This window comes from Larus michahellis, chromosome 7 (assembly GCF_964199755.1).
Source record: "Larus michahellis chromosome 7, bLarMic1.1, whole genome shotgun sequence".
Classification (NCBI taxonomy): Eukaryota; Metazoa; Chordata; class Aves; order Charadriiformes; family Laridae; genus Larus; species Larus michahellis.
Genome location: NC_133902.1, coordinates 723,290 through 738,421, shown reverse-complemented (window position 1 = coordinate 738,421; position 15,132 = coordinate 723,290). Strand labels below are relative to the sequence as shown.

Sequence of the window (15,132 nt, the reverse complement as noted above, 5' to 3'; positions counted from 1 at the left end):
AGCCAGTGCACACAGGGAGAAGATCTGACACTGCAGTTTTTCAGAGGGTATCTGCACAGTAAATACTGGGCTTCACTGGCAGCCTTCCTGCCTGAGACGAAGGGTCTGCAGGTCATTTGGGCAGTCGAAACAATGAACATATAAAATAACACACTGGACTCCTGGGCCAGGCCTGGCTGATGGTATTAGACACTAGTGTTGAACGTTTCATTTGCATACAACAAAGACAGAGCTAGTGAGCATTCAGGGCTGGGGAAGACGTTATTTACCTTGTGCTCTTCTTTCACCAGAGGCCAACAAGCAGACCCTCCAGACACGGCAATCCATATAGAACAATCCATATATTGGTCTGCTGCTTTGGTGAACACACAGATTCATTTCTCCCAGGGGTAACCACTTACCATATCAGAAAGGCCAATCAGTCTTAATGTTTCCCTCCAAAAAAAAAGTCAATATCTTATTATCCTAAATTCTTCAAAACTAAAAAGATGCCATAATTAAGTGAGCCACGAGAACACAAGATAAATCAGTAGCAGAACACAGATTAGTGCCCATGAGCACTGATGGTTTTTTTGCTCTTTCCGTAATGCCCAATTAGAGGACTGACACATTGGTGGTGAATATTGGTACCACAGGGCACACTGACACCAGAGGAGAAAAGAACAGCAACAGACTCTGCAATGCATCCAAGCCCCTCCTTTCCCCCATAAAAATAACAACAATAATAATCAGGAAATATGCCCATTTCCCTCTCCACTCCCAAATACACTTCTCTCCCAAGTTAAGAACAAAGTCACAATTTAAAACAAAATAAATAGATCTAAGACAATTAGGTTTCTTAATACGGCCCTGTTTATTTTGGAGCATTTCCACTTTGCTTTCACAAGCTCTTCACTCTAAACACCAGAGCAAGAAATGCTCTTTTGTTAAGAAATCAAAGCAAAGATTCTCACAGAACGTCCCAGTAGCTAAGGCTCAAAGAAACGTTACCAAACACCAAGAAAGCTCTTGCGAAATCATCTGGGGCACTATCCTGTCTCTTGACCCTGGTTTTCTGCTGATGAACAACCTATTGCCAAAGCTTTAATTTTGTCATTTTTGTATTTTATGCACACATACATTGTATTATCAAACATCAAGAAGCTCCACTGACACCTCAAGTTACCTGCACACCTTGGTAAGACCAAAACCACAACTGTCCCCTCCAGTTCCTTCACCTGGCTGGTCCTCCAACACTTCCCAAGCCAGATGTCTCCTCTGCACAACAAAGGCAATCTTCCTCAATTCAGGAGAGACATGCAATAGGATTTTCTTAGGCCTTAGATTTTAGAAGGCAGCTACTGCATAATGCAGCCTATTTAAAGAGATTTTGCTAAAGTCAAATTTAATAATTCAGGAGATTTAAGAGCAGCACGCATTCAAAATAGAACAACCACAAAACCATGTTGCCTAGGCACTGTGTGCCTTTTAGCTGCTGTTCCCGATTGACTAGACGGGTCTTGATGTTGCAAGGACAAAGGTTTTTATCTTTTGAGAACATTCATCAGCAGATAATGAGAAATTACAATTCCAATTCACTCAAACGTCAACTATTGAAGTTTAGCTTTCAAGCAGTATAAAAACAAAACAAAAACCAAAAAGTACTCACACGTCAGTAAAATTGTTAGCTTGGAACATTGAAATAAACAGCTTTGCTAAGCCAAAAAAGAAAAAAAAAAAGTTGGAAATGGTACTAGCTTGAACTTTGTAGATTCACTGATTCGGATGCTTACCAGCAGATCTTCTCATTTTGCAAAATCCACTGAGAGATGTACCACAACAGGACAGACTGCACATTGCTCTTGGGGAGAGGGACACGGCTTCAGACCCTGTTCGGCTTAGAGGTTGCTGAGAAATCCGAACTCCTTCTTGTACTTTAACTTTTGCAGAGTGGCATTTTAATACACGCCACGGGAAAGCAGAAACAGAAGCAGGCAAAGCCCATTCCTCCCCCACCTACAAATAACAACAAAAAGGGACCTACCACTTTCTACACAAACTCTTAAGAGCACCCTTGTCGGTGAATACAGCCCACGTTGGCACTTCATTTTATGCTGCAGAAGCCCTAATCTTTCTTCACTTGCCAACTTCCAACACCCTTGCTGGTATTTCCAAACCAAGATCCAATACAACACTGTAAATACAGCAGAAATCATTACCCAAAACTTCAACAAGATTCTATCCTGACATTTTTATGTTTTGTAGCATGAATATAACTCAAGCCCATACGACTGAGATAGTCACCAATTTCATCACAACCACAGACATTTCTTCCCCTCCTGTTTTTGTTATGCTGTTATTAAACACATGGCAATGACCTCGCCTCCAAGCAAACTTTTCCCATTTGATCTACACAAATATCTACTCATCAAATAGTCGAAGAGGCTATGTTAGTCAGGCTGAGCAGAACACACTTGGGTGGTTCACTCTCTTTTTAAAAACTATCAACTCCCCAGGCGTCAGATGGCAAGTTTAATTTAGGAGGCTAGGAAATTACTCAGTCTTGGAAAATCACTGCAGTATGGTATATATCAAACTCAGCAAGTCCATCCAATACACAGGGCTGTTAATGCTACTGTTCAGTCCCAATCGCGTATAGCTCTTGCCAGCAGCTGTGTCTACAGTAACAACTAAAGTCTATGTGACCTTTTAATTTTCTTATTTCTTCCCAGCAATAGACCAGAACGTTTCCTCCATTACCGAGGATTTGCTACACGATCACCACCACAATCAGCTGAACAGTAGCAAGCAGCATAAACAGTGTGTATCACCAGAATCAGAATAAAGAGGCAGGCAGGAGCTTTTTCATGTTCTGTTTGTGCCGCACTGAGTATGGTGGAATATAAAGACCGGGGCTGCTAACAGGGCAGTTTCTCTGTGTCAGTCAATTAATGCCTGATATCGTTATGGATTTGTATGTGGGCAATGCAGGCATCTATCTGCTAGACACTTTTTGCAAAAGACACAGGGGCCATTAAAAGGCCCCAAGAACTACAACGAAAGAACCCAATATGACTGAAAAAATAAACAAACATGAACAGCTAACAACGTGCACGATGCTCCAAAGAGACGCTGCAGATTCAGTGACAGGAGTCCCACGTTCAACTGAAATACACCACGAGCACACAAAGTTCTCAATACAAACAGAAGTGAAAACTCATGCCACGGGATTTCAAGCACCCAGCTTAAACGCAGACAGGAGGACCTGAAAAATTTAAACATCCTTTTAAATTTTCAACCATCTCACACAAATGAGAGGAAAGGGGGACAGAAACATGGCTTATAAAGCAGTTCATCAGAGCACGCTACGTTTTACTGTGGCATCAGACACCTTTCCCAAGAACATCAGAGACTATTTATAGATGCTGTCACTGTGCTCTCCCAGTGCAAGAAACACTCCCAAAAATGAAAGGTTGGGATGCAATAATCCACATCCACAACCATCCTAAAGGTCTAGGAATGAAAAATCTCTACACAAAAATGTAGAGCACCCTGGCCCTGACTCAGCAAAGCACTTAAGCATTCAACTGTTTCCCCTTTGACTTCCGAGGGACGGTTTACATACCTAGAGTTAGTGCGTGTCACAGGGCTTTGCTGGCTCATGCTCAGATAGCTCAAAAATATGCAAGAGCCCACCCATAGTTCAGTTTTACCTTGCAAAACACAGGATCTCCTTGACCATCTCCTTACACAAAACAAAAACAGGAACAGGAGCAGGACGCTGACTGGAACAAAGCATGTCAGTGTGACATACATTTTCCAGCTGCAAATGATTTCTCTCCATTGAAGAGAGGGCGCGTACTGAACAGAGGAAAACAAAAAGGAAAAGTCTGCAGGCAACAGCCACTGGAACACTACATCCCACAAGGAGCTGTCACTGGCCGGGGGGTAACTCACCCTCTGAAGGTCTTCTCACCTCAACCGGACCCTGGGATGAGCCCTCCCCTAGTGAAACCTCTACGGAGGACACAGGCGCAGCATGGCCTACCTCTGGAGAGGGGATGGAGGATGCTTTGAAGGAATGGTACCTTTTAGTCATGGCCTATTGCTTAGCTAGCACCAGCAGCCCGGTTCTCAGTTCTGATGCAAAGGAGGTAGAGCTGAACTGGTGAGGGTACTCATCTGGGGAGGTTTATTTTCCTTCATTATTAGTAACAGCGTATGCAAAATATTCCATAACAAGGCCTTCCTATACCACCTGCTGGAAGCTCTCTGTGAGAATGCAGGCAAGGCACGGTGCATTAATGCAGTGATCCATTCATCTATCACAGCACGAGGAATACTGCCACACACACACACTGAGGGGTGCCAGCTTCTGATGCTTTGCAGCGCTTTTAGTGTTCTTGCTGTATTAAAGTTTAATTACTTCTTAACTTAGATATTTACATAGGACATAAACCGTTCAGAAGGCTAACTGTCAGCCAGCCAAGACCTCTTTGGCAGGACTCTGGGATCATATTTTACTCTTCTGGTGATGGCAGCTCTGGCAGAGAATTGCTTCAGTTCTGTAAAATTCTGTCTATATAGGTTTGATCCCTTTGGGGAAACTGCCAAAGCACCAAGATTAATTAGCAACTTACCTAAAACGCACTCTCTATTAGGTAGATCTGAAAGGGTTCCTTGCCACAGACCGTTTTATAAAAACACATTTTGAAATATTAATGAATCTATATGACACAGAATGACATTTTGAACTCTGTCTCAGTGCCCATTCTCATCTCCACACTAAGTAAAATGACTTCTATTAGTTCCGTTGACAGCTCTGCTCAGGTTTGCAGAGTTCTAGCCAAATCATAGAAAATAAACTCATTTGATGGACAAATATAGCATCATTATGCTCCCAGCTACTGCAACATCCTCAATCAATACAGCTTTAAATGTAAATAAGATGACAGGAATGCATTCAAACTGATGTGTGACCACAGTGCTAAAATAATTGCAAAGACTCTTAGTAATTGTGTTGAAATGTACACTCCTAGTGCCTTTCCCAAGGGAAAAGAACAAGGGACAGGTATCAAATCATTTGCCTAACCCTGGGACAAAGTTACAGACTAAAGTGGTGTAAGTGTCTGCCAGTGCAAACGAGATGGGGAAACACCTTACTGCTGGTATAAGGGGATGTTTCATTTACTAGTCTTCCTTTCCAAACTGGTTCCGATACTGCTGGTCAACAAGCAGGATTTCTCAGGGAAAAGCATGGTTGTTCCAGTCCACGCTTCCAGAGAGGCTGTGCTTCAGCCTATTTCCAGTTCAGAGCTGGCACCTGGAGTATACATTTGCTTGCAGAAGCCTGCATCAGCAGTAAGCCTGTGTACTGCAATGCAACGAGCCACGCATTTTCCTTCTTCACTTGATTCTCAGACTAACAGAGGAAGTTTTTAGGGTAGAAGCATTGGTTCATGGACTCGTTTAGTTCTCTGGCAGCCCCAGCATGTACGAGAATGCCAGGGGGGCAGGGCAGTAAGAACCTCATCACAATTAACAACGCACCACCAAGGGGTTTGTGCTGTAACAGCATCAGAGGGACAGCCCAAGACCGCACACAGTTACAGAACTAGTTGTTATTGTAGCCATGCTCATCATACCGATGCTGCTAAAAATAAACCAGGAAGACATTCCTCACCTAAGGCTCAGGAGGGTTCTGGTATGTAGCTGAGTCATGCAACAATGATTAAATTAAACACATCTTGATCCTCTGGTTTACGCTCCATCAGCACAAGCCAAAAACCAAACCTTTTCTGTGTATTGAAAAAGCAACACTGCACCCAGTGAAACAAGGCACGAGGAAGTAACTTGAAGGTTAAGGTCTCCTGGAGAACAACTGCAGTAGTAAGATCAAATTGCTTTACAAAAGGAGGAAGAGACAACAAGCTCACACACTTTTTTTTTCTAAACAGAATTTGAGAGAATGTGTTTAGTGCTTGTGGAAGCCATCATCAGACTGACAGCAGCATCCTTAGTCAACACAACAGCACAAGTCTCCCCCACCTGTTAGTACCACACACATTCTGCTTGGCTAACTGCAAGGCTTCGCACTGCCAGCAGGATCATCTGTGCCAGAAGCTTAATGCAATTCATTAGCAATAGGTCAACTCAAAGGTATAACACGAGCTCCATTTCTGATGACTTGTCATTTTCCCATACCAGTCTTATCATTGGAGACTATATCCCTAGCTGTTATTTGTACCTAAGCTGCTCAGAGCACGTGTATGTATGCAGGTATGCACGCAGGTACGGGATGTTAGCTACACTTTACTCAGGTGTAAGCACTTTCTTGGTAAGAGAAAGCTATCAAATCTGCCTATATGTACAAAAAGACTGTGATGTGGGCACTGGTCCCATTTTCCTACCACTGAAGACATTTCTGCCGGACATTACAGCAAGTACAAGGTCATAGTTAGTGTGACTGATTTTTAGGACCTCAGTCCTCAAAACTGCATCCAACAAGCTAGATTAGACAACCTAAAAAATTTCATTCTTTACCACCTTCTTTCTTTTTTACTTTAACTTGTAGCACTTCTCACACACTAAAGGTCCCCTTGAAAAGCTTCATAGTAGCTGCTTACAATATAGTAATTTCATACAATTTCTATCCACTTCTTTCTACAGTAGACAACAGTGCAAGAACACATCACAGGCATAAGGCAGGACATATTCTGAGAAGACAGTGCAGCTTTAAGTTACACGTTGGTTTAACTTATCCATATGGGAAGGCAAGAATCAACAAGAGTTTAGGAAAAAGATCCCAACTGCTACTGTAGTAAAAAAAAGAAGAAACCAAACCACAGCAAAACCCACCAGATTTCTCAGTTCAATAAATGAAAGACAGCCAAACATTAGCGTGTTCATTTTTTAAAAGCCTGAAGCATTTTAACTTGCGTGCAGGCACCTTTGGGACAGCAGTCTTTCTTCTTTAGCTCCACACTTCAAGAAATGCGGAGTTGGAAAAATAGGCCAGCCGACAGAGCATTCAAAGCACCAGCTGCCAGAACAGTGCATGTGAACTGGCAGAATATGATTCATAGTGTCCTGCAGTCAGTGTGGTCTCACAAAAGGTGAGAAATCCAGCTCAGATGCATGAACTGCCTGAAACAAGGTGATTTTGCAGATCCACTATCACGCAGATCTTTTATCTTGTATCTTTCAGATGTATAGTATAGTTCAAACAGGTACTAAGTGAATTCAGGGTGGGATGACAACCCCCCCCTTCCCTGGTCAAGCATCCCTTGGCCGTCCTTCCCCCACTCACACATGACACCAATCTCTCCAGCTCTGTCCTTTTCCAAGGAAACTGCTGCATTACAGTCTCCTGCAGGCACTCGCGCTCCAGGAGTAACAACAGAGGAACAGAAATTGGCCATATGTGCAAGCTTCAGTTTCAAGTTCAGTCTCAATAATTCCACTGCAAATTCACCTTTCCAGTTATACAGGTTGAGCTTACTGCTAGGAAACCCTACCAGCCCAACCACTGCAAGCCAGGTTTAAAACTGCCTTAAGAGCTCTCACCCCCCAAAGTGATGTTCATTTTATCTCACAAATTACTTCAGTATGGAGGTGAACAACCTTACTGCTGCTTTAGGCATGTAGGAACAGTTGTCAGAGGAAAAGGGCTGACTTGGTATCAGTCATACTTCTGACCCTGAACTGAAGTGACTACCCCTGCGCCCTGAACAAGATCAGTGAATTGACCAAAGTTAATTTTAACACAGCAAAAGGGGGTGGAAGAAGTATGTGTGCAAGGGCAAGGTAAGTTTTCAGCCAAATCATCCTCATGTCTGTTTTGCGACATAACTGCTTGAACACCTGGGCACCAGACAGACAGCAAGGTCCCCAGGGTCAGGACAAATGGCTGGGGTTGGCTTAGAGAGGAGCAGTCTGGCTCTCCAACGCCAGCTGAGCAGCATTTGAACGGCTCCTGCATTTCCAAAGGACCCTCTTTCAGTTACAGCTGCCCACAAATTGAGTTCGACAGATCTGCAGCAGCCCGTAACATAAGGCATTTCACATACAGTTCGGGTTTGCTGTTTTTTGACAAGAGTCCAGGGAGGTCCAGGCCTCGCTGTACACTGCGTAGCTTACTGAGCGCACAGGGAAACGTGCTGCACATCACCTCAACCAGGCTAGGCCGGGGCAATCACTTACTGATCAGGTTTGACTTCACCCTAGAGGCACCAGCAAGAGCAGAGACCCCTGAAGCAAGAGCTGGACACCTATGCCGGTGGCAAGATCTTGCCTTAAAGGCCTTAAAAAACTCCAGGACCAGTCTTGCTGAGAGGAGAGATGGAACAGACCCCCCTAACCTCCATGCTCCCCTCACAAACACCCAGCTATTCAGGGTGTTTCACCCTTACACCCTCCTCATGAACCACTTTTCCTTTTGTTCAAAACTACCTAAAAGCCCAACCTGAAGGGGCACCCACTTCTCCTACCCCCTTGGGAAGGGCCTCCCCCAGGCCAGCTGGGACAGTGGCCAGCAGCCCCGCTGGGCCAGAGCCAACACAAGACACCTGGCCAGAGCTGTGAGCCTCCACCTTCCCGTGCAGAGCGCAGCTCTCCCCACCCAGCACGGCCCTGAGGACTCGCTGCCAAAGGGATCTGTGGAGCCAAGAAGTCAGAATCACAGTGGGATTAGCTGTACATACAGATGCAGCAGGCAGCGCCAGAACGATGAGCATTAATAATAGGAGTGTTAGAAGGGGAATTAAGCCTCGTGCCCCTGGGACTAAGCTACTTCAATGATTAAAAGCCAACATTCAGGGCCTGAAAACAGGAGACTACCCCACTTACCTCTTGACCATCGGGGCTGGCCAAAGTCGGAGTATAAGGAGACCTTTGGTGTCTTCAGGACCCTGAGTTAGGACAGCCCTTTTGGTAGCTGAGCCCCTTCACCTCACTCCTTCAGAGGCTGCCAGGAGCTGCAGACTCCAGAGAAGTTATCCCCCTGCTTTACCTACCACATCACTTTGCCACACACACCCCAGCTTGCCCCCTATTCCCCAGGATACCACCAAAGCAGACTTGCATTGAGAATCAGTGAGAAAATTTAACTGAAAACATGTCAAATTGTACATTTGACGAGGGGAAGCCAGAATTCCTGAAAAGGAAGCAGTGTGCAAAAAACCATAAAGCTGCAACTCCAAACTCCACAGGCTTTACACAGCTTACTCTCCACGTTGCCTTTGTTTAAACAGTAGTACATCCACATTCTCTATCCAGTCTCCCACACACAGTGCACTGCACATCCTCCCCTACTCCTCCCACCCACAGATAAACTAGATGATCTCCAGAGGTCCCTTCCAACCCCATGAAACAGGCTCTGGAAACAAAGCTTGAGCAGATAACTGTGGAAACCCTGAAAGAAGGACAATGCTATTCCCTGTGGGGAAGCAAAGATACCCACAGAAATGAAGCTGTCTGCTTGGGATGCTGTTCTGGTCTCTTGAGGATATGATCAAGTATGTGCCTTACAATTAATTTGTTTGTTATTTGTGTAGAACATCCTTATTTCTATCCACTGAAATTACTAATAGCTTAATTCACTCTCTTTTTTTGTTCTTCTTTAAATCAGAGCCATTCCTGTTGGGTAAAGGAGCCTGAAATGCAGTTTACACTGACAATGTAAAGCAGCCTTACTGTAAACGCATACTTAGCCCTTCACATTCCCTCCAATGATCAGAAACAATAAAACAGCTATTTATGAAACAGAAAGGTCAATCTAGGATGCACTTCTGCAGGGGACAGATGCATGATACAGCTAGGGGCTGGGAAAGTTTGAGACACAGTGCTCCTGGCCTAAAGGGGTTTTGGTTATTAACTGTGTGGAAGGCAGCCCCACTGTAGCGCATGCTGCAGCGAAATCCAGACAGGCCTCATTCCCTGCTCATGCAACAGTGAGCTGTGCACTCACCCTGCAATGTTTTATTGATAAGGCTCCACTAATTTTGTGTTAGTCAGGCACATGCAATCAACCATCAAAAATCAGATCAATAGCACAGGTGGTTTTAAACTAAACACAGAAGCACATGGCCTAGAAAATGCAGGACAGCTGGCAAGGCGTGGAACAGACTCAAGAAGCTAACCTTGGGTTAGCATTAGAAGGCAAGGATCACAACACGCTGCATTAATACAGAGGAACATCTTACCAATAAGAACATAATCAAGGAGTAAGTGACTGAAGCCAACCCCTACAACAATCAGGCCTCAACCCTGAAAGCCGTAAGCAGTTTTTAAAGGAGGTGCTACCAAAGAACTCCCATGACTGTGAATATATAAGCTACTTCCACAACTTCAGTCACATACCTGAAGCAGCAAGAGACTATTTGCAAAAGCTCTACCCCCCACGAAGCCCACTTCTCAAAATTGGACAGCCCTAAAGACAGCAATAAGCATCATTTGAGCCGCCATGATTAAGTGACTTCTCCAATTGACTATTTAATACAGCTTTGTTTGTTTGCTTTCCTTCTTACCTGGTGATAGTGCCTGACTCCCGCTGTGATATACTTGACAAGAGTACCTGCTAATGGCTTACACATGATCTGTAACAAAGAAAGAAGCAGTCTCTTATTAGTGGTTTGCTGACAGACAGGTTTCTTTTTCAAGCAAAACAGTCTATATTTCACACAGCTTCTTGAGAAGAAAATGCCACAAGACAGAAAAGTGCCCAGAGATCAGCAACAGCTTACTTGAAAATTAACAGCTTTGCTCACACCAGCCCTGAGTGAAATCTTGATCACAAGGAAATCAGAAGCAAAATTCTTAAATTGGAAAAATCAGGCAAAGACTTGATTTAAGTTTGCATCTGTCTGATACTTTAGGTAGGCAGTTAGTTCACTTTGCGCAGAGGAACAGTCCCAGAGGCAAAGGAGAACATGCTGAGTTAGACTGGAGAATGTCACAGCCTGGAGAAAGATGTGAACCCACATGCTAAAGGGGCCAGAATCCACCGTGTCAGGAGGAAAGCCTCCCTGGAGACAGGTTACCTTAAAGTTCTCCCCTTCATCAGAACAACTTTTCTAGAGGAGGGGTACTTGTCAGCAAAGTTTGATGAACCTCTGTTCTAGCTCAATCCACCAATTTCTATGTTTATAGGCAAAATATTTCCAAACTGAGGGGTACAAGGAATCCAGACACAAGAAATGAGAAAGCATCTGGGCTGCAAATACCTTACTGGCATACCTCTAACGCTGTCTACCAGGCACGGGAAGGTCTGGCCCTGACAAAGCATGGACAGCAGTTTGCTGCACAGTTCACTGACATACTGTGCAAATGGTTATTCCAACCACACCACTTGAAATGGCTTCTTTTTTGGGGTAAGACTACTAAAAGAACAGACAGCTCTAGCTAGTGGGAAAAGCCCGGCTTTAAATAGACCAGCATCTGTGTATATCATTGCCTTTCTTTTATAAAAGGCATGAGTTTAAAGATTTTAAAAGGCATTTCTGCAAGGAACAGTCACATAGAATCCACAGGCTCTAGAAGAATGCAGATGAGACCTTAAGCTTGCTGTCCATGTGGGCAGCACACAGCCCTTCTCTTCCCCCTATTTCACTAGCTTATGTGGGTGGCAGCATGGGCTGGTGTCCTAGGAAACCTGGTATGCAAAAGAATTCACTCTGCATGGATTCCCTCAGAGTCTGAAAGCATCTTCCCCCCGTTGCACAAGCCTATGTCTCCTCCCACCCTCCTGTCAGGTTGAAGCTCTTGAGAAAGGGCTTCTGGCAACTATCTCTAGCTCACTCTGACCTAAAAAATCCCTGAAGAACTGTATGACATTCAGACCCAAGGCCTGTTTCTTAAAAACTGGCGGTCCTCATAGTGGAGACCAGCTCCAGGCATAGGTCAAGTTTGCAGGAAATACCTCAAACATTTCAGACACTGACACTGTCCGAACATCCAGCTTGCAGATTAGATTCCAATTAGACTCCAAGGCTCTGCAGTCGTTTTGGAACAAAATTGATAAACTGAGCGTGCAGTCAGAGCAAAGCTGGACAGGAGCTACGTCAGCTGTCTAAACAAGCCAGCCCCTTCTACGTTTGTGCAAACCTGGCTCATCCACGTTGTCTTGAAGACTGGTAAAAAATTAGAGCCTCTTAGGCTATGCTTTGAAGAGCAGCCTTCTGTTCATCTATGTTCTCCATGCAGTATCCCAATCCAAACCAGAAATGAGATCCCAGCCTTCTGCAGCATTGCTATCAAAACACACACTGTAAGAGTCTGAGCAGGTGAAGATCCTAGGAAACCTTACAGCAGTGTTAAAAGCCTGCAGTGAAGTGGAGAAGTTTCTCACCCTACTTTCCCCAGAATTAAAACCTTACTTTGGAGCAACCAGAAGACAACATACCACACAACCAGCAACACTTACCGGGAAGCGTCTGAAGAAATCATGGAACATGGAGCTTGTAAGGGCAGTCTTCCTTTTAGTTAACAATTGTGTCAGTGCTTCCCGATATATTACAGCCACCCTCTCCATATCCAAACAACCTGTGCTGAAAAGCTATGGGGAAAAAGCAGAGCAAAAAAGTTTCCAGTGAAACACAAGGGTGGATCACAAGTAATTAATTTCTACCAATGCACACAGATTTTTCCAACAACTAGATATTTTTGAGTAGTTTGTATGATACAGACCTACAAGATACAACATGGAACCACGAAGAAACAACAGAGTGGGCCTCAAACATGTTGTCCCAAATACCAATAGCCATATGACCATGTTAGTGAAGGGTAGCACAGCTTTCTAGTAAGACTGCATACACTGTCTGTTGTGTGAGGACCGTGCTTCCAGGTTTGTGGTGGGCCTGTCTAACACACATTAGGTTCACAGAGCACTCAGACCATCCTGCAGCAGCTGTGCCGTGCACGCAGTGTTCTCAGCTGTAGAGCTATCTGAATCTGTAAATATTAGCGTATGTAGATAACTAGATCTACATACACTTAGCAGCTATGTCCAGGTACTCAGCAGACAAGCCCTAGCTCTGATCAGGGATCCAGCAATCCCAGAACTGTGTAAATGCTCTAATATCCCCCTCTGGTGGGGAACAAGAAACCCAGACATGCAGTAACCTGCTGAGACCTGCACAGGCCATATGGATCTAAAGTAACAACACAGGGGCAAATGAAGAGCTAAGCGTGGAGCAACGCATCCCCACATTCCTGACTCTTCTCATATTGCCAGGGAAGCACAGCTCTCTAGGAAGAAAGAAAAATTAAGGCCCAGGGGGTCAAAGCTGTGATCTTCACAATAGCAGATGGGCCTTTTGCTGACCTCTGCCTAAGCAATTTTTCCATGGCCCCATAGCAAGTTAAAGCCATGTTAATGTGGTGTCCCATTCTCACGTCAAACTCCCAGCGCCACTACAGCTGAACGCAGGCTAGAGTGGAACAGGGGAGATGGACCTTGAAAGATAAGACCTCAGTTCCTTACTAAAGTGTCTATACTTAGCACTTATTTGACATACACATCTGCAGGGAAAAAAAATTATTCCTCCTCCCATGCAGATGTTTAGTGTAAAAAATTTCTTTTATAGTAACAGGCTTTTTCATAAATTTGGCCACTGCATCATAGAGCATTTCCCACTTACTGAAAAGCTCCAGATTATGTTCACAAGGCACTACTCACTGGAAACACACCACACCTTTGCCTCTGGTTCCCCACTGCAAAACCTTCCCAGCCTTAACACAGCGTCAGCATCAGCAGCATCCCACAAACTGAACTGCGTCACTTCCCTCAAACCAGCAACTCACTTCAGCTGCTGGCTGTGTCCTTAGCTGGTCAAGACCACAGCTCTGTTCCCACAGGAATAGTAGCCTTTCCTGTGAATCTGCACCAGGATGCCATGAAGCGTGTCTCACTCTAGCCTCAACGTCAAGTATGATGTTTATATTCCCCACAGATCTCCCACTTTGTTTTTCTTTCCAGAAAGGCCCAGCATAGAACAAGAGCTGCTTGGATTAGCACTCTCAGTCTCTCACTAAGCCTGAGAAACATTGGCTACTTTTTCAGCCACTAATATCTCAGTGTTTGTAACTTCCAAGCCCTCCCTTGTCACGAGGCAATCCTGTTTATTGTCCTCCCCCACAAAACATCAAAAGGATTAAGGCACCAATTCCTGCACACAATTTGAGAGGTTCAGAGCCAAGTATCAGGCTAGCTAGTGAAACACTACTTGCTAGGTCTCTAGTGAAGTAGACTGGACTGGGACGCCTAATATATAGGGTCACCAAGTTCAGACACCTGTGAAATTCAGCAGAGACAGCAGGTGAAAGGGGACCAGACAGTAAGGCTCCCCAAGTAATAGACACCCATAGCACAACCAGATGAAGACTCCCCTGCAAACAACTACCACTGAAATCAGGGCTGCTCCACACTCTCTTCACCCCGAGATAACTCAGCCCAAGCCTGACATAGGAGTTCACTCTCATCCACCACCATCCTGTGCCTCCCTGCTCCTCAGCACCTTCCTGGAAAAAAACTCAAAGTGACTGCCAAGAAGTTAATGGAAAAAAATAGCAAATCAGCCAGAAGAGCAGCATAAACATACATCAGGCTTCTTCAGCAATTAACCTGGATCCACTGTACATCAGCAGCCCCTGGTGGCTATGGGCAAGCAGGCACTGCAAAGGCAGGAGGGTGAGGGCCAGGAGATGGGGAATGTGGCAGCTTTATGGAAAAGAAATCATGTAGACAGGTATCTGGAGGAAGCACGAACAGTGAGACTGAATAAGAAAGGCCCGCTCAGAGAAATGGGGTAATGCAACTTTACTGACAAAAAAGACTGCCTCAAGAGAAGCCTGCTGTCTTACCTGAGAAGCCTGAGGGATGGTGCTGCTCTGTTTCTCTGGCAGAAGGGTAGGAGGAGTTGACGACTTATCAGGTGTGTTTCCTCTCAACACTCTGAGCAGGTATAATGAGGCACTAAAAAACAAAAGGAAAAGGGGTGAACATAACAGTTACCACAGTGTCACAGTGCCACTCCAAAGCCACCTGAGGGCAGAGGCCAAGGGATGCAAGCAGCTTATTCTGTACCAAGGGGGGTTAGAGACTGAGAGGCCCCCTTCTCTCAGTCTAACCCACTCTTGCCAGATCTAAAGACAAAT

General features: G+C 44.8%; 1 protein-coding gene across 1 annotated transcript in view; it reads right to left on the bottom strand.

Moving 5' to 3' along the window:
• Positions 1-15,132, bottom strand: part of MYBBP1A (MYB binding protein 1a) — a 61,665-nt gene that overhangs the window by 26,519 nt on the left and 20,014 nt on the right. The window contains exons 21-23 of the mRNA XM_074594777.1: positions 14,839-14,950; positions 12,401-12,532; positions 10,506-10,574 (exon numbers count right to left, since the gene is read on the bottom strand). Coding sequence (XP_074450878.1) covers positions 10,506-10,574; positions 12,401-12,532; positions 14,839-14,950 — 313 coding nt within the window. The remainder of the gene's footprint in view (positions 1-10,505; positions 10,575-12,400; positions 12,533-14,838; positions 14,951-15,132) is intronic.